This window comes from Anomaloglossus baeobatrachus, chromosome 2 (assembly GCF_048569485.1).
Source record: "Anomaloglossus baeobatrachus isolate aAnoBae1 chromosome 2, aAnoBae1.hap1, whole genome shotgun sequence".
NCBI lineage: Eukaryota > Metazoa > Chordata > Amphibia > Anura > Aromobatidae > Anomaloglossus > Anomaloglossus baeobatrachus.
In genome coordinates this window covers 181,669,222-181,696,818 of record NC_134354.1, presented here as the reverse complement: position 1 = coordinate 181,696,818, position 27,597 = coordinate 181,669,222, and the positions used below count along the sequence as shown (strand labels likewise).

The 27,597-nt window shown below is 48.6% G+C and overlaps 1 protein-coding gene across 2 annotated transcripts in view; it reads right to left on the bottom strand.

Annotated features, from left to right (window-relative positions):
• The window catches only part of SRPX (sushi repeat containing protein X-linked), a 237,066-nt gene that overhangs the window by 104,202 nt on the left and 105,267 nt on the right, over window positions 1-27,597 (bottom strand). For both annotated transcript variants that reach the window (XM_075333515.1, XM_075333516.1), the window contains one exon: window positions 11,514-11,705. In XM_075333515.1, coding sequence (XP_075189630.1) covers window positions 11,514-11,705 — 192 coding nt within the window. The remainder of the gene's footprint in view (window positions 1-11,513; window positions 11,706-27,597) is intronic.

Here is a 27,597-nt window from a genome sequence, read left to right as displayed (position 1 = left end):
ACATTTGCATACAAAAAGGTAAGGCTTTATAAAGTATTTTTTTAGGTCTCAAAGGGGGCACAATAGCAACAGGAACTTTTCTAGAATGCAGCCCAGGAGCTGCAGAGGGGAATCTTTTATTTTTTTGCTAAATTTCTGCTGACAGGTTCCCTTTAACTGGTAGGGGAGCCAGGATAAAGCAGAGCTGAAGCTGTTGGACAGCTAGGACCCAGCAGCTCCACAGGCAGGAGACCACTGATCGGTAAGCTAATAGAAGTCTGCAGATGTAACTCTGCAAAGGTTATTGCTATTGTCAGTGCTATTTGCAGGAGAGAGAAGTGCTGATTGCACTTTCTCCTCAGCTTCCTGATTCCCCGTGTATCTGTAGCAGTGAGAAGCCACATACGGGGAGTCAGAGAGAACAGCTGCAGGGAAGCGCAGGCTCCGGGGCTGGGGATGTCCGCTCTGGGGGAGGGGGGGTCAGCTCTGGTGCAGGGGATCCGCTCTGGGGCTGGAGATGTCTGCTCTGGGGGAGGGGGGGGTCGGCTCTGGTGCAGGGGATCCGCTCCGGGGCTGGGGATGTCCGCTCTGCTGCAGGGGGTGATTCATACCTCAGCAGCAGTCACAGGAGTTTCAAGGTGCGCGCTCGACTCTGTAATGAATAGAAGGGAGAAACAGCGAGGCGGGGCTACAGTGGGTGGGTGGAGCCACGGGATACTCAGGCCCACGGGCGGGACTCGGCATCAAAGGCTCAAAAGCGTGAGAGTCCCGCTGTATCCGGGACGGTTGGGAGGTATGAATTTTAATGTATTTACAAATGTCACGGAGATTCACCTCCTCAGAGTCTAATTCATTCTCACTGGAATCCTGAGAAGCAGTGACTGGGGAATCCCCTACCTTTGAGACATGCTTCAGTGAGGAGTGTTGTTGTTTCCCTGCTGTCGCTATCTTGGCCTGAGCAGCTCGTGTTTGAGTGGGGGTGCTGGAGGCCAGGAAGCGATCTATCAATGCTTGTCCCGGTCTCCGGATCTGCTGCTTGCTTTAGGGAACGTCTGGGTCTGCCCATGTGAGGTTTGGGCTCAGCTGCACTACCTGTAAGAGGCTGAAAGGGCGGCCTGGGCACAGAGCTAAGGAGATGTGTGTCTCACTCTGCCATCGGCAAGCCACACCCCCGCAGTCTGATGTTTTACTCGCACCCATAGGGTGCAAGTGAGCCGAGATACATTGCCAATCACAGCATGCTGTGATGTTTTGCTAATGCTGAATCAGCCTGAGGAAAAAATTGCAGATCTGCACTGCCTCATTGACTAATTGGTCCAAGTGTAATGCAATCCAATTTAATCAGTAATGTGAGCGAGATCTAATTCTCCATGTTCTGATGATGCTAATGAAGTCCAAAGTAAAACAGTTTATTCTGCCACAATGTCTGAATTCTGATGATTCTCCTGAAAGACCGATACAATGATTCTTCTAGGGGTTCTCATCGCATGTGTACAAGAAAGAAACATGCATACACATACATAGTAGAGAATAAAAATGGACATTAGCTCAGATCCTACAGTGGCCATCTGATTAATCACAAATGTGATTCTCGGCAAAGAAAAGACTATCTTCTGGAACTCACTGCCTCAACACGTCAGACTATCTGCCACCCTTGCAAGCTTCAAACGGAACCTGAAAACCCATCTGTTCAGAATTGCCTATAATCTACAATGACCTCACTGCTTCACTATCGTGCGGAGCCGCCGCCTGACCACCGTGCGGAGCTGCTGTCCAACCAATCTACACCCCACCTACTGTCTCCTCCCCAAAATCCTATAGATTGTAAGCCCGCAAGGGTAGGGCCCTCTTCCCTTTGTACTAGTCTGTCTACTGTAACTTGTGTATGTATTCTGTATGTAACCCCTTCTCATGTACAGCACCATGGAATTAATGGTGCTCTATAAATAAATAATAATAATAAAAATAATAATATGCTGGAGCACATACTGTATTTGCTCTCTGACATTTTCATCCTTTTTTAGCATCGGTCCAGTTCCAAAGTGGCATCTTGTGATCATAACAACTGACTGGTCAGAAGACAGACATTCTGTCACAAGCTCTCGATACAAGTCTATGTTAGCCAAAACATAGACTTGTGTTTAAGGGTGAGATCCTGCTTGCTCCATTAAACTCTGCAGTAGCTGTGAGATCAGAAACTGCCAAAAATGGACAGGAGCGATGCTAAAAACAGATGAAGATGCCGAAGACGCCAAAGTGTTGGGAAAAAAGACATGAACTGCACATCCAAAAATCATACTTTGATCTAATGCTACTAGGCAAAAATTTATATACCTGAATGTTAGATTCTTGGTTTAACATTCTGATGCCAAAGGGTTAGTATAAGGCGGGCTTTGCACGCTGCGACATCGGTAACAATGTGTTACCGATGCTGCAGCGATAGTCCCGCCCCCGTCGCACGTGCAATATCTAGTGAAAGCTGCCGTAGCGATTATTATCGCTACTGCAGTTTCACTCGCACATACCTGCCGTGCGACGTCCCTCTAGCCGGCAACCCGCCTCCTTCCTAAGGGGGGCGGGTCGTGCGGCGTCTCAGCGACGTCACACGGCAGGCGGCCAATTGAAGTGGAGGGGCAGAGATGAGCAGGATGTAAACATCCCGCCCACCTCCGTCCTTCTCATTGCAGCCGGCGGCAGGTAAGGAGATGTTCCTCGCTCCTGCGGCTTTACACACAGCGATGTGTGCTGCCGCAGGAGCGAGGAACAACATCGCACCTGTCGCTGCACCGGCATTATGGAAATGTCGGAGGCTGCAGCGATGATACGATAACAAACGCTTTTGCGCTCGTTCATCGTATCAAAAAGGATTTGCACGTTGCAATATCGACTGCGACGCCGGATGTGCGTCACTTTCGATTTGACCCCATCGACATCGCACGTGCAATGTCGCAACGTGCAAAGCCGCCCTAAGACTAGGGGCAGCTAACTGAAATTTAAAGCACCACTCCATTGGTGAAATTAAAAAAAAAATACTAGAGTGGCGTTTTAACAAATAAAGAAGAAGAAGAAGAGAGCAAGAAGCATAAATAAGAGTGTAACCTCTTTAGAAGGAATGTGTTAGGACTTCTTCAGAAACAAAATAGAAGTGTAATCAAAAAGAAAACTGAAAATCAGAGGAACTAGGCACTGACTGTAGCGAGAGATGTTTTGGACTGATCAAGAATTTGGGTGTCTGGACTCGATCCAGTGACCTTGTGCTGTGTGGTCAATTTCATTTCCTGCTGAGCCAAAGCCTGGTCAGTCACTGTCCAAATGCGGATGGTCTCTACCTTTATGTTTCAACACCTTGGGTCTTTGTCTCTCTTTACACGCTTACCCTATCTTAATTTGTAGTGTTAGTAACCTTCCCTCTGATTCCTCAGTAGGTACAAGAAACAACTCAGTGGCCTTTCAGGCACACAGGTCTGAGTTATGGGTTTCGAGCTGTGTAGCCAGGGATATTCCAGTATGTGCAAGAACCATTAGGGTCTTGTGCATCTAAGGATACTGGTCTGTATAGGAACCAGCGGGTTGAAGGTGTGGCTGCAGTGAGATTGCCTATATTACTTCTTTACCCATTTTGGAGTACTTATATGCATAAAACTGCATGTTGGAGTATATAATTGCAGGCTTATACCGTAAAGGTTCTATCTTTAGCAGACTGTAAATTCTCCTGTTTTCTAGTCTTTACTGTATGACCTCTGAAGCTTGTTTTGACTCGTTATAATAATCCTTAATGTTGTCATGAAGCAGATAATGTTTGATGTAAGTCCAAAATCAAATAGTTTATTCTCCTATAATTTCTGAGTGGTTGTCATTCTGCAGAAAGCTGCGAATTTGCAAAAAATATCAAGTTACAGCTCTTATAAAACTCTATGCCTATTGGAGGGGTGAGGAGGAGTGAGAAGCACTCAAATACCAACAAGACACAGGTAGAGAGATAGACAGATTGTGCTCCTTTCTCCTATCTTCATTGTTGGATTCACAGAAACATAATTTAGTGCTACTGTAAAATGTCTGTGTGCAGTATATGGAATACATTGTATTGTGGCGTAAAGCGGTAGCTGTGGGCAAGGTATCTATCTCATACAACACGGCATATTACATGAAGATGAGGGTCTTGGCTGGGTGTGTGGACTTGTACTACAGAGGCATTACATCCTTGCAGGCCTCATGATCCCAATAGCTTTGGCTGGCCATGACCAGATGTTGTACGACTCAGTGAGGAAGACCAACAGTGTTTTGAAGAACAACCACTTTACTACAACTATGTACAGTAGTTAGCGGATCCATAACTTTTCGTACGGTTCCTCTTTCACACAGAGCATTTTCATACACAGCCTACTTGCTTCCCCAAGTTCACTTAGGGCGGCTTTGCACGTTGCGACATTGCACGTGCAATGTCGATGGGGTCAAATCGAAAGTGACGCACATCCGGCGTCGCAGTCGATATCGCAACGTGCAAATCCTTTTTGATACGATGAACGAGCGCAAAAGCGTCGTTATCATATCATCGCTGCAGCCTCCGACATTTCCATAATGCCGGTGCAGCGACAGGTGCGATGTTGTTCCTCGCTCCTGCGGCAGCACACATCGCTGTGTATGAAGCCGCTGGAGCGAGGAACCTCACCTTACCTGCCGCCGGCTGCAATGAGAAGGACGGAGGTGGGCGGGATGTTTACATCCTGCTCATCTCCGCCCCTCCACTTCAATTGGCCGCCTGCTGTGTGACGTCGCTGTGACGCCGCACGACCCGCCTCCTTAGGAAGGAGGCGGGTTGCCGGCCAGAGGGACGTCGCACGGCAGGTATGTGCGTGTAAAGCTGCCGTAGCGATAATAATCGCTACGGCAGCTTTCACTAGATATTGCACGTGCGACGGGGGCGGGACTATCGCTGCAGCATCGGTAACACATTGTTACCGATGTCGCAGCGTGCAAAGCCCGCCTTAGTCTTGCCTCCACCAAACTCGCTTTCTTCACCACAACCCAGATTAATACAACAGTACAGTTAGCCTTATCTTCAACCCGCAGCTCCGAGTCCTATCTTCCTCTCAAAGGAACTGATTTGCCAATATGGCTGTGTCGTGGGCGGAGGAGGGGACGCTGCGCTCTCCCACTGCTTGGATCCGGCTATTGCTGCTGCATCGGCTGCGGCTGCTCGGTGGTGGCTCGAGCGGTGGGTTGGATCCCGGGGACTCGAGCGGCGCTCCTCGCCCGTGAGTAAAAAGGGTGTTTGATTGTGGGGATTGGATATTGTCCGTGACGCCACCCACGGTTGTGGTGATATTGGTGACACCACCGCTGCTCTAGACGGGGATCCCGGGAGCGGTGACAGGGAGCAGCTTTGATGTTAGTTCTCCCCTCCGTGGGTAGGGGGTTGGTTGTCCCGGGGCCCGGTGATGGGGTAGGGATGGATGACAGGCGGGTTACAGGGCCTGGTGAGGTGCAGGGTCGCGGGGGCAGCGCTGTGCCGCACGGCACGGTGGTACTCACTCAGCCAATGATGAGGACACAGTTCTCGGTAAAACACACGGCTGGATGGACGGGTCCCACAGACGGCTGCGGTGTTGTTTCTCCCAGCAGGTTGATGGTGACTGCCTTTCCCTGCACCTGTGTACTGTAAACGGTTCCAATGAGTTCCCACCGGTAACCCGCTCCCCAGCTTGGATATGGGCTGGAGGAGCCCCTTTTGCACGCAGGCTCTGGCCCTGGGAACTTTAGCCTTGGCGGTGACTGTGTTTCCCTCTCACGGCTGGACTGTTGCCTTCTGTCGGGACTTGGCTGCTGGGAAACCCAGGAGGTTCCCTTCGCTGACGGATTTGGCAAATTCACAGCGACTCCTAGCCTTGCCGGGGTCCGTAAGCCCCTGCCAGATGGTGCTGGCTTCTCTTGGCGTACCGGTCCGGTACCGCCGGGCCACCGCCCGTCCACGGTCCTTATGGTAGACTCCGATAGGCCACTCCTGCAGACGGTCACCACCGTCTGCCAACCTTGCTGTACCGCCCGGGCCACACACCCGGACACTGTCAGATAGTTGCTCCTCTACCACACTTTTCTTCCTCCAACTTCACACTCCACAACTAAACTAAACTGTCTACTTTTCCCGCCTCCAGGACTGTGAACTCCTCGGTGGGTGGGGCCAACCGCCTGTCCCACCCCCTGGTGTGAACATCAGCCCCTGGAGGGAGGCAACAAGGGTTTGTGTCTGACTTTGATGTGCCTGACCGGGAGTGTGGGGTGTGTTGGTGTTGTTCTCTGTGGCCCCTGGCTTGTCCAGGGTGCCACATTCCCCCTTAGTAAAATGCAGACCGTCCGCGGGCTGCCCGTCCATCACCGGTTTTATTTTCACAAACTGAAAAATAAACGGTAAAACAGGGATTACAAGTATAATAACATCTTCCCACATCGGGAGGTACTCTTACTTTAACGTTGCAAACGGTAACGGCTTCCGCTCTCTCCCCACCCAAGCACGTCCATGGGGAGCCCCTGAAACCCCCAGAGGATCACCACCGGTTCCGGTGGTGGCTGGGCCCCAGCCTGCTCCACTGCGGGCCCTTCCTCCAATCTGCCTCTCTGGAGGCGGTAACGGTATAGCCACAAAACATTTTTATTTACATGCCACAAGTTTGTGGTTGCCCTGCTAGTTCTCAGGCTTGTCCATAAGGAGTCCCTTATGCAAAACTTGTAGAGAGTCCCCACGGGGACAACGGTGCCGGCAACGACCGGTTCTAATCAAGCTGACAATCTGGTGAATCTTCTCGGTTGATCATTTGAAGAAACTTTAAACAGTACTCTGGTGGTCCCAATGGGGGACAATTGCAACGGTACTCCGCTGCCATCACTCGGATTCTTCGGCGTCGGTCGGGGGAGGGAGTGCGGTACACACTCGGGCCTCTTGGCTGCCCCTCAGCTTTGCGTCCAACGCAAACCACTTCCTCTCCCCGCAGTGCCGGGTGTATTGCACCAGGTCTCCTGGCATCAGGTTGCGGCCTGGGTGCTCCTCCGGCAGGTGGGCATTAACATCCCGCCGGGCTATAAAGACCTCGGCCTCCAGGCCCGGCTCATATATAAAGCCATAGCCCCGGCGGACATCAAACCGCCTCACCTGCCCTTCATACAGGGGGCCTCGGACACGGAAGGTCGCTTGGCGGAGGCTCTCTTTCTCCCGGATCGTACGGGCCACCAACTCCGCCTTCTTCCTTTCCCTTTCCGCGATCTCTGGGCCCAGCGGTGTCGGCTCCCTATCCCAGTACGGTGCTGCTGCGAGCTCCGGCGCACGGGTCGGGCCCCGCGAGACCTTACGGACACTGCCCACCACTGGTGATCTGGGTGGAAGGTCCCGCGGTGACTTGGCCTGGGGTGCTGCTTTGCAGCGGCAACCCGGCGCAACCTCAGCCGAGGTGTGGGGGATGGGCACAGGGGCCTTCCTCCGCTGGGCCTTCAGCACGGAGCGGTCTGTCGGCTCCGGCTCGGGGGAAGTCTCTGTAATGCCTCCGGCTCGGGCTTCTGTACTTTCCAGGGCAGCACTTCCGGTCGGTCATGGGCTCCGGTTACAGGTCGATCCGCCTGGGCGAACATGCAGGGTACCGCTACCGGTTGCGGGGGTAGCGGGCCTAGTGGCGGGGTCACGGCAACCGATACGGGTAGCGAGGGAGGTAGCAGGGCGAGCGGGTTCAGACCAGGTCCCGCAGCCACGATGACCGACCCACTAGGGGTACCGAGGCGTGGGTCACTCACCGTCCCTTCCGAAGCTGCCTCCTCTTCGCGTCTCCGCACGGTCACTATAACCTCCGCCATGTCAGCCTCCCACTCCTCCAAGGAGAGCTGCATCTTGACCTACAGCCGTTGTTGGAGCTGCGCGGTCCGGATCTCCACCCACGCCGCGGTTCCAGGCGCGGGGGCTACGGTGCTACGGCACGATATGTACATCTTTCTGGCGGCCTCTTCCAGGAACAAGATGGCCGCAGGGTCCTGGCGTCCCTGCTTTTAAAGCCGCGGGCTACATGCGGCCAGACGCCATCAGTCCCCCTTAGTCTCTTTCCGGCTCCTCCTCTACAGGGGCGGGGTTTTGGCCTTCGCGCCTCCACTACTCGAGGAGACGCTCGAGCGGGAATTCTTCGCGCCCAAGATGGTGGCTTCACAAATTTTTCGGCCGGACACCTCCGGCGGTCACACAAGGCGCACTTCCACCAGTTGGTAGAACGGTAGGATCCTGTTCGTGACGCCAAGTTGTCGCAGGCGGAGGAGGGGACGCTGCGCTCTCCCACTGCTCGGGTCCGGCTACTGCTGCTGCATCGGCTGCGACTGCCCGGTGGTGGCTCGAGCGGTGGGCCGGATCCAGGGGACTCGATCGGCGCTCCTCGCCCGTGAGTGAAAAGGGTGTTTGATTGTGGGGATTGGATATTGTCCGTGACGCCACCCACGGTTGTGGTGATATTGGTGACACCACCGCTGCTCTAGACGGGGATCCCGGGAGCGGTGACAGGGAGCAGCTTTGATGTTAGTTCTCCCCTCCGTGGGTAGGGGGTTGGTTGTCCCGGGGCCCGGTGATGGGGTAGGGATGGATGACAGGCGGGTTACAAGGCCTGGTGAGGTGCAGGGTTGCGGGGGCAGCGCTGTGCCGCACGGCACAGTGGTACTCACTCAGCCAATGATGAGGACACAGTTCTCGGTAAAACACACGGCTGGATGGACGGGTCCCACAGACGGCTGCGGTGTTGTTTCTCCCAGCAGGTTGATGGTGACTGCCTTTCCCTGCACCTGTGTACTGTAAACGGTTCCGATGGGTTCCCACCGGTAACCCGCTCCCCAGCTTGGATATGGGCTGAAGGAGCCCCTTTTGCACGCAGGCTCTGGCCCTGGGAACTTTAGCCTTGGCGGTGACTGTGTTTCCCTCTCACGGCTGGACTGTTGCCTTCTGTCGGGACTTGGCTGCTGGGAAACCCAGGAGGTTCCCTTCGCTGACGGATTTGGCAAATTCACGGCGACTCCTAGCCTTGCCGGGGTCCGTAAGCCCCTGTCAGATGGTGCTGGCTTCTCTTGGCGTACCGGTCCGGTACCGCCGGGCCACCGCCCGTCCACGGTCCTTACGGTAGACTCCGATAGGCCACTCCTGCAGATGGTCACCACCGTCTGCCAAACTTGCTGTACCGCCCGGGCCACACACCCGGACGCTGTCAGATAGTTGCTCCTCTACCACACTTTTCTTCATCCAACTTCACACTCCACAACTAAACTAAACTGTCTACTTTTCCCGCCTCCAGGACTGTGAACTCCTCGGTGGGCGAGGCCAACCGCCTGTCCCACCCCCTGGTGTGAACATCAGCCCCTGGAGGGAGGCAACAAGGGTTTGTGTCTGACTTTGATGTGCCTGACCGGGAGTGTGGGGTGTGTTGGTGTTGTTCTCTGTGGCCCCTGGCTTGTCCAGGGCACCACAGCTGAACTTAGCTTCTAGCTTGCTGACTCTTAAGGAGCTCCTACCTGGGGCACGCACATAATCTCTTTATAATTTCTAATTCATATTCAAATTTCATAATTTCTTCTACTTTTCAGTTTACCCACTGTGTATGACCTACTCTAATTTATAATGTTCTTCTGTCAACTCTACTGTCTTGTCAATTAAGTAATTCATGTTATTATTTAAATTGTGCTGCTGTGATACCATCATTTCCCAAGGGATCAATAAAGTGTATCATATCGTATCGTATCTCACATTCTCTGGTCCATCCTGGCCCATCACCTATCTGAGTTGTCAACTTGGGGCCATCTCGCTAGGTGTCCTATTCCAGGACTTGTCTCCAGATGCTCACATTACATTTCAGTCAAATCTCTCTCTCAATACGCTGGAACATGCTATCTTCCACTTCGGTCTCCTCTCACATCAGGGACACCCACATCATGCGGCATTGCTCACTAGTCAAACCTTAGTAACATCACTACTGCACGCTGGCACTATCTAAACTCCTGACAGGAAACTGTCACTGTCCATTCAGTCTAGCTCCTCCCACTCTGTGCTAATTCCAAACATTAACTCCATCTTACCCTGTTGTCAAGCAATACACACCTCATAAATAAATATGATAAATATATGTCTAGAAATATAAATTTGAGTTCTCAAATCTCTATTACAGAGTACCAAATGTATTTATATACAATGTAGTTTAATATGTACTGTATTCATACTTAAAGGGGTGGTTCACCCATATTTTTTAATGTCTAGATCGATATTATATTGAGAAACAATGTTTCTCTCAATTACCTTATGTTGGCAATAGTGCCTGTGAGAGGCGCTATTACAGACCGCTGTTCCCGCTCCATGACCCCCGGGCTCCGTGACCTTGTGGCTCTGGTGACGTCACGTCAAGTTCCTGACACCGTGGCCGGCCGCAGTGTCCGTGAGTGATGTGCTGTAGGCGGTATTTCACCACTTGTCACAGCCCATCAGCTCCCTCCTCCCTCCTCCCTCACAGCAGAGCGCTGCAAGCAGGAGACACGCTGAGCTGTGACAAGCGGTGAAACACCGCCCACAGCCCAATGAGTCAGGAAGGCTGGGGCCAGCCGCAGGGATGTGACGTGTCTGGAACTTGACTTGACGTCACCGAATCCTTGAGATCACGGAGCCTGGGGGTCACGGAGCGGGGAACACCAGTTTGCAATAGTGCCGCTTACAGGCACTATTTCCAACATAAGGTATTTGAGAGAAACATTGTTTCTCAATATAATATCGATCTAGACAATAAAAAATATGGGTGAACCACACTTTTAATCTTCCATTCTGATAAGATATTATACAGATTACAAACACAAACACTTTACCATACTACTGCTGTATCAACTGATTGTGAAAGGATATGCAGATCTTTGCAGACCTTAATATTGAAATCTAATTAAAAGTAATTAAGCACATTAGCACAAAAAATCTTATTTACAAATATTCAAACATCTCATTTTTCTGTGGCTCAATTTTAAAGATCATTGTATCTTCATGGAATGATACATCGAGCAAAGCCTGTGTTATCACAACCTGAATTCACAGTCAATGGTCTTGCAATTCTCTTGTACACTTGGCAATCATTGGTTCATGTATACATGAGCAGTAATTCAAAGGATGAGAAAACTAATGCTAATTGCATCTCTGTCTTCCCCTCTTGGTCCAGCGCTGAGCCTCTGTCGCTGCTCCTGCAATTCTAACATCATATTGATACCGCTGCAGCCAACTGATGAGGTCAACAATTCTGCCTTGGTAGACGACATGGTCTGATCAAAGCCACTGAAGCCTGATTGGCTGCAGCACTGTAGAAGTGATATCAAAGCTGAAGATAACCCCAGGCTCTGGGAGTTGCAGCGGAAACTCAGTGCTGGACCTGAGGAGAGTGAGTAAAGCATTTTTTTTATATTTTTCTTTAAACAAAGTGTTTCCCTAGACAGCGGTTGTCTGATAACGTAAAGTTGCTTTTGGGCATGAGACTAAAAAAACGTTAATCCCTGATACTTACGCTTACATATCGATTTGCCAGACCAGCGTTTATCTGATTGACAAATAACCTGAGAGGCTCCACTTATCTCATAGCCTTTCTGACAGTAGATGTTGCACCTTGTCCCTTTCACAGTTTTGTAATATGAGCGGGAAGGACTGGTGCAGGTGGCATGTCCACTCTTAACTTTTATAGGTGAGCACCATGGGGAATCTGCCAGAAAGACAAAAAATACACAATTTATATCAATTATATACAGTATGCAAAAAAGCCTCCTAATGCTGATATACAGTATATCCTCTATCATTGTGACTATCCTTTGATAGATTATTTCTCTGCTGCTTTCTTCAGCATTGGTCGGCACTTTTCTTCCAGACTAATCAGTTCACATCAAAATTATTATACAAAGGTCACATACATATAATAGCAACAATATATACAGAGGTGTTACCAATGACGCCAAAGTATATTCCTAGTACAGAGAAGTATTTGTATATTATTCCGAATACTAATCCCAGATTATGTTTCCTTCTCTGAGTAACCATGTATCCAAAATAGCAGGAGTCATCCATCCCTATGTGTATATGGCTGTCGAGCATCATTGATGTAAGATATGGAAGGAAAGGAAACCATCTCTACATGTACTAAGGGAACCTGTCACCTTGTATACAGTGTAATCTGTGTACAGCATGGAGTAGAGGAGAAGCTCAGCAGAATTATATATAGGTTTGTTGGACAAGATGTAACTTGTATTTTTGCATTAAAATTCCTGGTGTTTTTATACATATATGAGTCAAGTGGGCGGTTCTACTACTGATAAACGACTATCTTTACATGCACAGTTATATAGGGAATTCATAATCACTGAGTTAGACCGCCTAATGGACTCCAATGCATACAAAAAACAGGGATTTTGATAAATCTAATATATAAAGCTGAGTGTATGTATGTGTGTGTGTATGTCCGCTAAAGGAATCCGCACAGTCGCATTTACAATCACGAAATTTTGTACAGACACTCCATGTGACTCAGGGAACGTTATAGACTATATTTTTTTCAGGAAAATTTAACCCCGCGCTTTACAGTTATTCTCCATAAAACCTCAATTAAAGTCAATAGAGCTGCGAGCTAAAGGTTATTAATAGGAGCTGTGAGTGGTTGCTATAGGAACAAAATAAACTGTTAGTATAAGAAGCTTATATGTGAGGTAATAAGATGTCGTGGGGAGACGGATAGAGAGAGACAGACAGACATAGGCACAGACAGAGTAAGAGGCAGGGAAATAGACAGAGACAGACAGGGAAAGAGACAGAGAAAGAGACAGACAGTGAAAGAGACAGACAGAGGCAGACAGACACAGACAGACAGGGAAAGAGACAAAGACAAGGAAAGAGACAGATGGGGAAAGAGACAGTGACGGTGAAAGAGACAGACGGGGAAAGAGACAGACAGGGAAAAAGACAGACGGGGAAAGAGACAGATTGGGAAAAAGAAACGGGGAAAGACACAGACGGGGAAAGACACAGACGGGGAAAGAGACAGATGGGAAAAGAGACAGACGGGAAAGAGACAGACGTGGAAAGAGACAGGCTGGGAAAGAGATTGACAGACATAGAGATATAGAGAGACAGATACAGAGATAGAGAGAAACAGATAGGAGACAGACACAGACATAGAGAGAGAGACAGACACAGAGATAGAGACAGACAGAGACTGATACAGAGACAGACAGAGAGATAGACACAGACAGCAGAGAGATAGACACAGACAGACATGGATAGAGACAGACACACAGACAGACACGGAAAGAGACAGACACACAGAGACATACACGCAGAGATAGACAGAGACACACAGACAGAGACAGACGGGGAGACAGACAGACTGGGAGAGACAAACAGAGACTGGGAGAGACAAACAGAAACAGACAGAGACTGGGAGAGACAAACAGAAACAGACAGAGACTGGGAGAGAGACAGAGAGACAGTTACTATCCCGGGCAACGCCCGGGTACTGCAACTAGTTAAATATAAGATTTACTGATACTTTTCCCACAAAAAATGAATATCAATCTGATTATCTCCTGGTCTACAATATTTTGCTTATGGATCAGACACCGTTTTCAACATGACAGGTTCCCTTTAAGGCCTGAACTGAAGTCGGAGATCATAGTTATTAGTATCTCACTTCACTATATCTTCTAAATCTAACCTGTATAAACACAATGCATATACTGTCACAATTTGGGGAAAATTATTTGTTAATATATACTTACAACCTTTAGAAAATTATGGTGAATGCAATTCCTTAATAAAGTGTACGATTTAGATATATGCAATAATTTTCTACTGAAATGTAATGGCTTCTTTCATTGTAACTTCTAAAGATAACAGATCTTAGTAATTGTATAAAGACATGTAAATGTTACAGCCAATCAACTTAACGCTTAAAAGAGTTTTCCTAATTCCTACTAATAAAGGTCATGTAAATATGATTTTAATCAATAGATCTTGGAATAATGATATTCTCCACAATTGGATGTATTTAAAAAAATGTTTCTGTGCTGAGATAATCTTATATATGTGTCCCTGGTATGTGCTGTGTAATGGCCGTGTCTGGCCCATACAGGGACATGGTCTGATCACACCACATCTCCAGGGCCAGGGAGCTTGCAAAAGAGTATAAAGACATTATGGCAAGGGAGCACAGCTGATTCTTTTTGTGAGGTAAATCACCGTTTTTCAAAAATGTTTTACCTCAAAGAAAGTTTTAATTTGTAATCTCATGCTGTAATCTCTGTATACTTTTTTACTTTCACCCCCCCCCCCCCCGCCCAGGAGTTGTGATTAGAGATGAGCGAACCGGTCGCGGTTCGGCTCGAGGTCGGTTCGGCCGAACGGAGCTCCCGTTCGAGTTCGGTTCGTCGAACGTTCGACGAACCGAACTCGAACGTATAGGCTATAATGGGAGGCAATCACAAACATATAAAAATGCATTATAAATGTACACAAACAGTTAATAAACATTGCCATAACACTTACCGGTCCTCGCGATCCCTTCTGCACTCTGTCTCCTGCCGCTATTCCATCCGATGATCGCTGAATCCTCCCGGTGACCTGCACTGCCAGCAGAGAGCAGGACCTATCGTGACGTCAAAATAGCCATGTGACCAGTCACGTGGCTATTATCTCATTGGCTACAGACTGTGTCACATGACTATGACACGTCATGTAGGACCTGCGAGTGCATCTCTCCGGTACACGGTGCACATATGTGTATCGCCGTGTACCGACGACATGCTCTAGCACACGGTCGACTCCCCGTTCCGTTAGGGACCGGCTGACACAGCCGGTCATTAACGGAGATCACCGTTGCCATAGCAACGCAGTTAGCGGTGACGTCACCGCTAACCGCGGCTCCGAGAGCACCGTTGCTATGGTAACGCGTCTGTCAGCGTTACCGCTAGCAGCCAGCAGTGATCACTCACGGAGTGAAGGCTGCACGCTGCTTCCCGATTGTAGTGAGCATTGTAGTTAGGATGGAGGTTCCCCAGCCCCAAGTGATGAGCTGGTGAATCTCATCCTTCCTCACTACAATCGTCACTACTACTACACTAGAAAGAAAGAAGACAGAAGAGCAGGAATCGTGGAGGGCTGACAGGGGTAATAAAGATGGAGTCTCTAATGTGTCTGTGTATTTATTTCTATTAAAGTATTTTTTCTCTGTGTGGTGTCTTTTTTTAACCCTTTATTGGAGATTCTTAATGGCCGGGTCAAACGTGCCTGACATTAAGAATCTCTGGCTTAATACTGGCTGGTAAAACAAAGCCAGTATTAACTCATGATTACCCAACAAGCCACCCGGCTCCAGGGCTGTTGGAAGAGTTGGATACAGCGCCAGATGATGGCGCTTCTATGAGAGCGCCATTTTCTGGGACGGCTGCGGACTGAAATCCGCAGCAGAGGCGCCCACAAACCTCGGGCTAACCTGTGCTGCGGATTCCAATCCCCAGCTGCCTAGTTGTACCCGGCTGGACACAAAATAGGGCGAAGCCCCACGTCATTTGTTTTTTAATTATTTCATGAAATAAGTGAAATAATTAAAAAAAAACCGGGCTTCCCTATATTTTTGGTTCCCAGCCGGGTACAAATAGGCAACTGGGGGTTGGAGGCAGCCCGTGGCTGCCAGCTGTACCTGGCTAGCATACAAAAATATGGCGAAGCCCACGTCATTTTTTTGGTGGGCAAAAAACTTCTGCATACAGTCCTGGATGGAGTATGCTGAGCCTTGTAGTTCTGCAGCTGCTGTCTGCTCTTCTCCATACAGACAGACAGCAGCTGCAGAACTATAAGGCTCAGCATACTCCATCCAGGACTGTATGCAGAAGTTTTTTGCCCCCTGAAAAAATTATGTGGCTTCGCCATATTTTTGTATGCTAGCCAGGTACAGCAGGCAGGTACGGCTGCCCCCAACCCCCAGTTGCCTATTTGTACCCGGCTGGGAACCAAAAATAAAGGGAAGCCCTTTTTTTTATTATTTCATGAATTTCATGAAATAATTAGAAAACAAATGACGTAGGCTTTGCCCCATTTTTGTGTCCAGCCAGGTACAACTAGGCAGCTGGGGATTGGAATCCGCACCACCGGTTGGCCTGAGCTTTCTGGGCCCCACTGCTGCGAATTGCAGTCTGCAGCCACCTCAGAAAATGGCAATTTTCATAGAAGCGCCATCTTCTGGCGCTGTATCCAACTCTTCCAGCACCTGCCTGCTATACCTGGCTAGCATACAAAAATATGGGCGAAGCTCACGTCCTTTTTTTGTAGCTTTTTGGCAAAAAAAAAAAAAAAAATGCTTCCCTGGATTTTCCATTGCCAGTGAAGGTAACACCAAGCAGTGGGGGTTAGCAGCCAGTAGCTGCTTGGATTACCTTAGCTAGCAATACAAAAAATGCAGTGGGAGCTAACATATATTTTTTTTAATTATTTATTTAAATAACTAAAAATAAAATGGGCTTCCCTGTATTTTGATTGCTGGACATCACAGTGCTGTAAAAATAAATCTTTAAAAAAATGACGTAGCGCTCCGCGGTATTTTTGATTCTCAGCGCAGATTAAAGCAGACAGCTATGGGTGCCACCCCCATCTGCCTGCCGTTACCTTGGTTGGCAATCAAAATACAGGGAAGCCCATTAATTTTTTCTATTTAAAAAATAGTTAAAAAAAAAAAATTACGTTGGGTCCCCCCATTTTTGATAGCCAGCTAGGGTAAAGCAGACGGCTGTAGCCTGAAAAACCACAGCTGGCAGCTTTACCGTGGTTGGGGATCCAATGTGGAGGTCCCCTCAGGCTCTTTTTTATAATTATTTTATAAATATTAATAATTACACAATAAAAGTAGGGGACCCCCCAAATTGGATCACCAGCCAAGGTTAAAGCGGACAGCTGTGGTCTGGTATTTCTCAGGGTGGGAAGGTCCCATAGTTATTGGGCCTTCACAAGCCTAAAAAATAGCAGGCCGCAGGCACCCCAGACGTGGCGCATCCACTAGATGCGCCAATCCTGGCGCTTCACCCCAGCTCATCCCGTGCCCTGGTGCAGTGGCAAACGGGGTAATAAATCGGGTTGATACTAGCTGTAAAGTCACCTGAGATCAAGCCCAGCAGTTTGTGATGTCATGGCGTCTATTAGATACCCAACATCATAAACTGTCAGTACTAACAAAAACAAAAAATCGACAAAAGAAATTTATTGAAAAAAACAGTCCCCAAAACATTTCCTCTTTCACCAATTTTTTGTAAGAAAAAAAATAAAGGGGTCCCCACGACGACTCTGGACCGTCTAGAATATGGGGGGGGGAGACACTCAGGGAACGTATCCCCCATTTTCTAGGAGTGCGGACCCTTCATGTGAGGAGTGTGGGTGCAATGAATCTGCACTCACTCTCCCCGGGGTCCACAGCAGCAGAGTCCATGTTCGTAATGGTTGTCTACCAAAGCTGCAAATGCCCTGCTCATGAGGTAAGGGCATGCCTAATCAGGAGAACTACTGTAGGAGGAAGCTCTGCTCACTTGGTATATAGGTGCTCAGAGGTAAATAATAGATAAAATTAGTGAGTAACCTCGGCACTCTATATCTCCCAGACTAAGTCAGTAAGTCACAATGGATAGTAATGCAAAATCACTCTTTATTGGTCCGTATTAAGAAAATTTTTTTTTCATAAGCATATATGTTTTTGTCCAAAACAAGTTACAAATGACGTTTCGGCCTGAGCCTTCGTCAGATTGGACTTATCTGCATGTAATCATGAAAAATGACAATAATCAGTATCACATAAGAGTGAGAGAACAATAACATAAACTCGAACAATGTAGAGGTACAATTGGGATGCAGCAAAAAAATTGCAACACAGCAAGAAATGAAACACATGATACAAATGTCATAATACAGTACAAGGACAATATAGTAATGACAAATATGGGGTCAGAGTAGACTTAGACAGCTCTGGTTACGAAAGAGATGTCAATCATAAAGTAACATGTGCAGTAGGTGTAGAGCTACACTATGCATGGCAGAGCTAATGGGTAGACCGACCATAGAAAAAGTAGAGAAAAAGTGGAGAAAAAGTGGAGAATAAGTGGAACATAAGAGGAGAAAAAGTGGAGAAAAAGTGGAGAAAAAAGTGGAGAAAAAGTGGAGAAAAAGTGGAGAAAAAGTGGAGAAAAAGTGGAGATTAAGAGGAGAAAAAGTGGAGAAAAAAGTGGAGAAAAAAGTGGAGAAAAAGTGGAGCATAAGAGGAGAAAAAGTGGAGAAAAAGTGGAGAAAAAAGTGGAGAAAAAGTGGAGCATAAGAGGAGAAAAAGTGGAGATTAAGAGGAGAAAAAGTGGAGAAAAAGTGGAGAAAAAGTGGAGAAAAAGTGGAGCATAAGAGGAGAAAAAGTGGAGAAAAAAGTGAAGAAAAGTGGAGAAAAAGTGGAGAAAAAGTGGAGAAAAAGTGGAGATTAAGAAGAGAAAAAGTGGAGAAAAAAGTGGAGAAAAAAGTGGAGAAAAAGTGGAGCATAAGAGGAGAAAAAGTGGAGAAAAAGTGGAGAAAAAAGTGGAGAAAAAGTGGAGCATAAGAGGAGAAAAAGTGGAGATTAAGAGGAGAAAAAGTGGAGAAAAAGTGGAGAAAAAGTGGAGCATAAGAGGAGAAAAAGTGGAGAAAAAAGTGAAGAAAAAGTGGAGAAAAAGTGGAGCATAAGAGGAGAAAAAGTGGAGAAAAAGTGGAGAAAAAGTGGAGAAAAAGTGGAGAAAAGTGGAGCATAAGAGGAGAAAAAGTGGAGAAAAAGTGGAGAAAAAGTGGAGAAAAAGTGGAGCATAAGAGGAGAAAAAGTGGAGAAAAAAGTGAAGAAAAAGTGGAGAAAAAGTGGAGCATAAGAGGAGAAAAAGTGGAGAAAAAGTGGAGAAAAAGTGGAGAAAAAGTGGAGAAAAAGTGGAGCATAAGAGGAGAAAAAGTGGAGAAAAAAGTGAAGAAAAAGTGGAGAAAAAGTGGAGCATAAGAGGAGAAAAAGTGGAGAAAAAGTGGAGAAAAAGTGGAGAAAAAGTGGAGAAAAGTGGAGCATAAGAGGAGAAAAAGTGGAGAAAAAGTGGAGAAAAAGTGGAGAAAAAGTGGAGCATAAGAGGAGAAAAAGTGGAGAAAAAAGTGAAGAAAAAGTGGAGAAAAAGTGGAGCATAAGAGGAGAAAAAGTGGAGAAAAAGTGGAGAAAAAGTGGAGAAAAAGTGGAGAAAAAGTGGAGCATAAGAGGAGAAAAAGTGGAGAAAAAGTGGAGAAAAAGTGGAGAAAAAGTGGAGAATAAGTGGAACATAAGAGGAGAAAAAGTGGAGAAAAAGTGGAGAAAAAAGTGGAGAAAAAGTGGAGAAAAAGTGGAGAAAAAGTGGAGAAAAAGTAGAGATTAAGAGGAGAAAAAGTGGAGAAAAAAGTGGAGAAAAAAGTGGAGAAAAAGTGGAGCATAAGAGGAGAAAAAGTGGAGAAAAAGTGGAGAAAAAGTGGAGCATAAGAGGAGAAAAAGTGGAGAAAAAGTGGAGAAAAAAGTGGAGAAAAAGTGGAGCATAAGAGGAGAAAAAGTGGAGATTAAGAGGAGAAAAAGTGGAGAAAAAGTGGACAAAAAAGTGGAGAAAAAGTGGAGAAAAAGTGGAGAAAAAGTGGAGATTAAGAGGAGAAAAAGTGGAGAAAAAAGTGGAGAAAAAGTGGAGCATAAGAGGAGAAAAAGTGGAGAAAAAGTGGAGAAAAAAGTGGAGAAAAAGTGGAGCATAAGAGGAGAAAAAGTGGAGATTAAGAGGAGAAAAAGTGGAGAAAAAGTGGAGAAAAAGTGGAGAAAAAGTGGAGAAAAAGTGGAGCATAAGAGGAGAAAAAGTGGAGAAAAAAGTGAAGAAAAAGTGGAGAAAAAGTGGAGCATAAGAGGAGAAAAAGTGGAGAAAAAGTGGAGAAAAAGTGGAGCATAAGAGGAGAAAAAGTGGAGAAAAAAGTGGAGAAAAAGTGGAGAAAAAGTGGAGAAAAAGTGGAGCATAAGAGGAGAAAAAGTGGAGATTAAGAGGAGAAAAAGTGGAGAAAAAGTGGAGAAAAAGTGGAGAAAAAGTGGAGAAAAAGTGGAGAAAAAAATGGAGAAAAAGTGGAGAAAAAGTGGAGAGAAAGTGGAGAAAAAAATGGAGAAAAAGTGGAACACCCTTTGGTACCTTTCATGTGGCACTAAGGGGTGCTTAGCTTTGTATTTAGCCAAAAAAATGAAAAAAAAATGACATAGGGTTCCCCCTAGTTTTGTAGCCAGCTAGGGTAAAGCAGACGGCTGCAGCCTGCAGACCACAGCTGGCAACCTCACCTTGGCTGGTAATCCAAAACTGAGGGCACCCCACGCTGTTATTTTAAATTAAATAAATAATTAAAAAAAAAAACACGTAGGGGTCCCCCAAAATTGGATCACCAGCCAAGGTAAAGCAGACAGCTGGGGCCTGATATTCTCAGACTAGGGAGGTCCATGGTTATTGGAATCTCCCCAGCCTAAAAATAGCAGGCCGCAGCCGCCCCAGAAGTGGCGCATCCATTAGATGCGCCAATCCTGGTGCTTCGCCCCAGCTCATCCCGCGCCCTGGTGCGGTGGCAAACGGGGTAATATTTGGGGTTAATACCAGATGTGTAATGTCACCTGGCATCAAGCCCTGGGGTTGGTGAGGTCAGGCGTCTATCAGATACCCGACATCACCAACCCAGTCAGTAATAAAAAAAAATAGACGACAAACACATTTTTATTTGAAAAAACACTCCCCAAAACATTCCCTCTTTAACCAATTTATTAGATTGAAAAACAAATCCAGGTCTGGTGTAATCCAAGGGGTTGCCATGACGATCCACACTGTCCCAGTCAATGAAGAGCAGGATGTTCCCCATTGGCTGGGAGAGCAGTGCAGTGACCTGAGCTAACATCAATGGGTCAGCCCAGGTCACTGCAGGGGGGTGACAAGTGCTGCTGTCAGCGAGGTACATTACCTGCGCTGATCTCCAGCACACTGACAGCCCCTGTCACTGAGGTCAATGACCGGCGCCTTCACAGCAAGTATCGCGAGAGGTCCGTGACGTCACCGCTAGTCAGTCTCGGGTCGGAAGCGATAGGTGATGTGACAAGCGGCGGCCATGGAGGACAGTGACAGCGCTGAGGTCGGGATGGCGGGACTTCATCACCGCAGGTAAGCCGAGCGAGCGAGCGAGCGAGCGAGCGGGCGGGCGGGGGGGGATGGGGGGGGATGGGGGGGGATGGGGGGGGGGGATGTGTGTGTGTGTGTGTGTTTGTGTATGTATGTGTACATGCCGCGGGCAGGAGGGGGCGGAGCGAGCTGAGCGGGAAAGTGTGGGCTTCCTGCACGTAACTAAGATAAACATCGGGTTACTAACCAAAGCGCTTTGCTTGGATACCCGATGTTTATCTTGGTTACCAGCTTGTGGCAGGCTGCCAGCGATGGCTCCTGCACACTGTAGCTGTAAAAAGCCCTGCTTTTTGCTGCTAGAACCGTTCTCGAACGTATCTAGAACTATCGAGCTTTTGCAAAAAGCTCGAGTTCTAGTTCGATCTAGAACATGCCCCAAAATCACTCGAGCCGCGAACTGGAGAACCACGAACCACGAACCGCGCTCAACTCTAGTTGTGATATGATCAGACCATGTCCTTGTACGGACAGACACAGACATTACACAGTAGATAGTAGCGACACATATATAAGATTATCTCAGCACAGGAGCATTTTTTATAAATCACACTTAATTTGGGTATTTATTATTGATTAAAATTAACTTTTTTAGTTTGAAAACGCCTTCAATTTATGAACTCGTGTTTGTGAATGCTATTACTTGAATTATTCCTGTAGGTATTGTATTTGATCATGCAGAGATGAGCCAGTGATCAAAGAGGCTCAGTAATTTGAGTGCTTGCCAAATTGTCTCATCTTTATAGGAAAACAGTAAATCAGTTGTGATGCACATCTGGATTTTAGGGGATACGTGGTATATTAACAGAAACGCAATGTGCTTGGCAAGAAGACAAAAGACTAAGACTAAAAAGAACAAACAAGACTACTAAAATCACTAATCAGTAACTTGATATTTGTAATTAGCTTCTCTACTGGGAGTTCTGCAAAACTGGAGAACTCGCCCATAAGTTTGCTGGCAGCCATTGCTTTGAGGATCATGCATTGTATGTGTAGCGCCCCTGAGGCCATCAGGGAGCTACAAGGTACTGCATCCCCACAAGGATGCAGGGCTTACCCCCTAGGGACCCAGAAGACCAGTGCCGGTAACACACAAACACTCCAGGTAATCCCTGTTCTTCCCCAACATCCCCCCATAGAATGGTAACAGGCTAGGGTCGGACCAATGGATGGCCGCCTAGAGGTGGAGCCAATCCAGTCCACTAGACGACCAGGTGGGAGGGGCAGACAGTTGACAGAGAGACAGTAGTTAGTTGAGCAGTGACAGTACAAGTATGCAGACGGACTGACAGTGAACAGTGACCTGAGGGCCCAGGCGGTTAGTTGCCAGTGGAGTACAATGGAGTGCTCCCAAACTACGCATCAATGGGGTACAGAATCCTAGGTCAGGCAAAAGCTCCAGGCAGACCTAATAAAATCTGCACAGTGAGGGGACCATCAAGGACCTCACTGACCTTGAAGTTCGGGACTGAGTAGCAAAGGGAGAACTGGGGACAGGATTAGACACTCCAACTCCACAGGGTTCATGCTACCGTCATATGGACTGCTAAAGAAGACAACCAGGAGGGGACCCCCAGCTGCTCTACGCCACGGAAACCCACCAACCAAAAGACAGGTGCAGGGGAAAAAGCCACCAGGTCACTAAACCGGCACTGGGACTAAGGGGACCTGCGGTTAAGACCATCCAGCCTCGGGTGACCAGTTACCAGCTTGCAGTGAGTAAAAAGAACCAGTTACACTTGTATGTAGTTCGGCAATAGTGGTGTTAATGTATAAAGCTGACTCAGACTGTTGAGGAGATAAATGGTAAGACTAGAGGGTTGCTTCACAGAAAGAGAGGAGTAGTCAGAGCTCATGTTTAGTGGACCTAAGGTCCGAGTGTTAGTAGGCTGCTGAGTTTGAGGTAAATGAGAAAAGACTGATAGACCGGAATCTAGGCCAGGGAGGCCGTGTAAAAGAGTGCAGAGAGAGTTCCAGGTGAATTCAGAGACCTTTGGGGAGAGAAACAGATGAAGAACATGAGTTTTATGAGAGGGCCGTGAGTGACACTATACTTCCTAATTGTGAACACTGAAGTGAATAATGGTCGCCATATTGGCAGACAAATTTTTATAAGGGTGATTGAGCGCGCACAACAGCCTAGAGTCTGCAACTGTGACGCCCTGGACCCCAGGGGTCACAGGTAAATACATCAGCCACATACACACACACACCCCCACCCCCTGTGAGGTCACACACATGTCACCCGAAAGGGAGACCTGATGCCTCCCCCAGGGCAAGTAGAGCACACCAGGTGGGCGGAGTCAGGCGGAAAGACACGCCCACCGAGGAGACTACTGTCCTGGGGCAGGAAGTTCAAGCAGATTAGTTTGTACAGTGACAGTGAGTGGTAGTGGAGCAGCTGTCAGGGACCTGGGTAGGAGCCTGGGCCCCTTATGGTGGTGGCCGTCTGCAGGAGTACCGGTACAGCAACCGGCGGAACCGTATGGACCGGGCCTGGGTTGTGGCCCGCTGGTCCCGAACCGGGGAGTCAAACGTGTACCGGAGCACCAAATGGAGGGTACTCAGACCCCATCCTAGCTTAGAAGCCACTGAGTATAGGCAAATTGACTGATTGCTGGCCGTACCTCACGGATTCATCCACAACCAAAGTCCCGAAAGAAGGCAAAAGCCCCGAGACCGGGTGAGCGTCACCGCCAAGGGCCAAACACCCGACGGGCCAGCGCCTGCGGGCAACCGAGGGCTCCTCCGGCAGCTCAACGCCGTGGGGGCGGGCTACCACTGTTCAGGCAGGGGGGAGCCGAAACACAAACATCTAGAGGTGCATGGGAAAAGGGGCCACCATCAACCCCGCAGGGGGACATCAGCAGCCAGCCGCGGGAACCGACCAGACCCGAACTTTGGTTTACCAGTGACTCAGTGTGAATTAATCGTGAGTACACCAGTGCCATCCGGGCATGACACACTACACCACGGCACGGCGCCCTGCACCAGAAACAACACCGACAACCAACCCTTACAGTCGCCCCCATCCTCCACCGGGCCCCGGGACACGCCGCCCCTACCCACGGAGGGGCTAGCATCTGGGATGCGGCCGCAACACCGATCCCGGACAAGCCCGCCATCACTTCAGCCGCAGCGGTGGTGCTTCTCCCGTCACCACGACCCGTGGGTGGCGTCAAGACCCGTTACACGACCACCATCCTCCCACCGCCTACCCCTTTAACAAGAGTGACGCGGCCCCCGGTCCGGAGGCGCTCGTACCACCGACAACCCGAGCCCGGACCTCGAGCGGCTCGGCCCGAGCAAGCGGAGGAAGCGGCCGGACCCCTCTCAGGGCGGTACACAACCCTCAGAGAAAGGACTTTGTATAAGATGGTGAAGAGTCGTATCAACGTAACCTTTCTAGTGGAGCCTCACAGGGGAAGACGAGATTCATCAGAATTGTTAACGGAAATGTAGTTGGTTACAAGTGAATGGGAGGTTTTAAAAAAAAAAAAAAAGCTGTTGAGAGATGTAACTAAGAAGTAGTATAAAGCAAGAGAATTGTACAAGAAGAACTGTGCCTACTATGTGTTGTGTATAGTTGCTACAAAGTTAAACTTCAGAAAAAATCATATTTTTGGACATTGGTCTCTCTCAATTCACTGTGAATTATCTAGTCCTGGCCTGCCGTATCCAATGGCACTGAGCAGTCTGCGGAGGTGTATTGCTCAAGTACAGAGCACCACAAAGTTAAACACACCCAGCGAGGACCCACAGTGCAAATGTAGTGTGGTGGGGCATAGGAGATGAGTACCTCACTCACGGCTACAGCTTCTGGCATGTTACACTCAAGCTGACTGTCGGCTCTTCAGATCCGAGTATGACAGCATATATAGCTGTGCCGCCCCGGTGTTAATCGGGCTGCTCGGATCCGAGATCGTCGTGGCTCGAGGGGTCCAGACCCGGCTTGGCGGACACTCTAATCCATAAAAGGGGTTATTTACAGTGGAAAAGTTTGTGACGCCACCTGTGAGTTGTGGTAATGGGAGTACTGCCGCTGCTAGAGGGAGGACCGGGCAGATGGTGTGAAGCAGCAAGGTGTCAGTCCCTCCGCAGGTACGGAAGGCCCCGGGCTCAGGGGATTGGTAGCTTTGGGAGGACAGGGTGCAGGGACCAGGGTACTCACGGCGGGTAGTCGTAGTGTTGGATGAGGTGGAGAAGGAGACACATACACTGAGGTAAACCAAAGTCTCTGAGTACAGCTGCCGCTGCCGAGAGCCCGTCCAAGTGCCCGGTCCCACCGGTGTCACTTAGTGATTTGGAACCTACCTCCATGCACAATTTGTTGTCCATTGATGGTCCCCGTGGCATGAAGCTATTGGGGGCCCTGCTCACTATGTGTAGTGTAGCCGTGCTCCTAAGGGCTGGCACTTGGTACCTCAGTGGGTTGCTGTGTCTAGAAAAACCCTGTCCCCCTCATTGTGGTGATGCCCTTAGTCTCTGAGCGTTTAGGGAAGTCCTTGAAGATCTTCTCTCAGGTGAATTGTCAGGACGTTGAATCGGCTTCTGACCTAGGGTCCTGTACCCCGTCGTGCTCGGTACCGGTCAGTTCTGTTGGGCCCTTCTGTTGATGACAGTCCCTCCAAGACTACATTCGTCACACCCCTGTCCAACGTCCCTGCAACCGGTCTCCGACTCCTCTGGACCCGGATCACTACTTGCGACCCAATCAGTTTTTCATATCTACCCAGGAGCTAACTCCCCCAGCTCCTCCCTCTCTGGAGCTCACTCTCACTACCCCCTTTCAGTCTGCCCAGTTCCCAAGTGGCTGTCCCATTTCCCAGCTTGTACAACCCCCCTGGTGTGTCTGGCAGGGACTCATGTGAGGTGATTGGGTTTTGTGGTGCAGATGGGAGTGACACCGGTTTCCTGGGTACCTGGAAGCATGGGGGGGTAGGCTCTGCACTCTGGGTAAGGATGCAGTTCCCTGTAGCACCCTGATGTATTCAGGGGCGCTACATTTCTATGCAGCTGTCATGCTCAGTTTGGGAGAGCCAATGGCCAGTCCGGGCATTGCGTTGTGATCCTTTTTCGAGTTATAGGGCCTTGTTGTGATTCTTCTCTTAGAGGCAATCTGCTGCCGTGGCTTATGTGGGATACTCATTAGGCTACATGCGCACGCTGCTTCTTTTTCGTGTTCACAAACTGCAGCCAAAACTGCAGCCAAAACTGCACCTTTTCAGAGAGAGCCTGGAAATGTCACAAAAAATGTAGGTGCTTTTTGGGTGTGTTTTTGCTGCTTTTTTGGTGCGTTTTTGGCTGCAGTTTTGTCAACAATTGTTTCATGTATTTTTCAGTTCAAACAAGCCCATAAAGCTTGTTGAATTGAAAAAAAAAAATTAGAAATAAATAAATAATTAAAAAAACCGGCGTGCGGTCCCCCCCAATTTTAATGCCAGCCAGATAAAGCCATATGGCTGAAGGCTGGTATTCTCAGGATGGGGAACTCCACGTTATGGGGAGCCCCCCAGCCTAACAATATCAGCCAGCAGCCGCCCAGAATGGCCGCATCCATTAGATGCGGCTGTTCTGGGACAGTACCCGGCTCTTCCCGATTTGCCCTGGTGCATTGGCAAATCGGGGTAATAAGGAGTTATTGGCAGCCCATAGCTGCCAATAAGTCCTAGATTAATCATGTCAGGCGCCTCCCCGAGATACCTTCCAGGATTAATCTGTAAGTTACAGTAAATAAACACACACACCCGAAAAATCCTTTATTAGAAATAAAAAACACTAACAAATTCCCTCATTAACAATTTATTAACCCCGACAAAGCCTTCCATGTCCGGCGTAATTCAGGATGGTCCAGTGTCGCTTCCAGCTCTGCTGCATGGAGGTGACCGGAGAAGCAGCAGACACCGCCGCTCCGGTCAGCTCCACACAGCAACTGAAGAGAGCCGCGCGATCAGCTGAGCTGTCACTGAGGTTACCCGCGGCCACCGCTGAATCCAGCGGTGGCCGCGAGTAACCTCAGTGACAGCTCAGCTGATCGCGCTATTGCGTGGAGCTGACAGGAGCGTGGAGGACGGGACTATCAGCGGCGGCGGTGGCAGTGAGAGGGGTCCATCATCTCCCCTGTACGTGCATGCTGGGGAGAGCGGTACTTCGGGGAACACGTGGAGGACGGGACTATCAGTGGCGGCAGCGAGAGGGGGATGGACATTGGCAGCTGAAAACATTGATTTTTCCCTCTAGCTGCCGCCGCCGCCGCTGATAGTCCCGTCCTCCACATCATCTCCCCTGTGCATGCATGCTGGGGACAGCGGTACTTCGGGGAACACGTGAAGGACGGGACTATCAGCGGCGGCGGCAGCGAGAGGGAAAAATCAATGT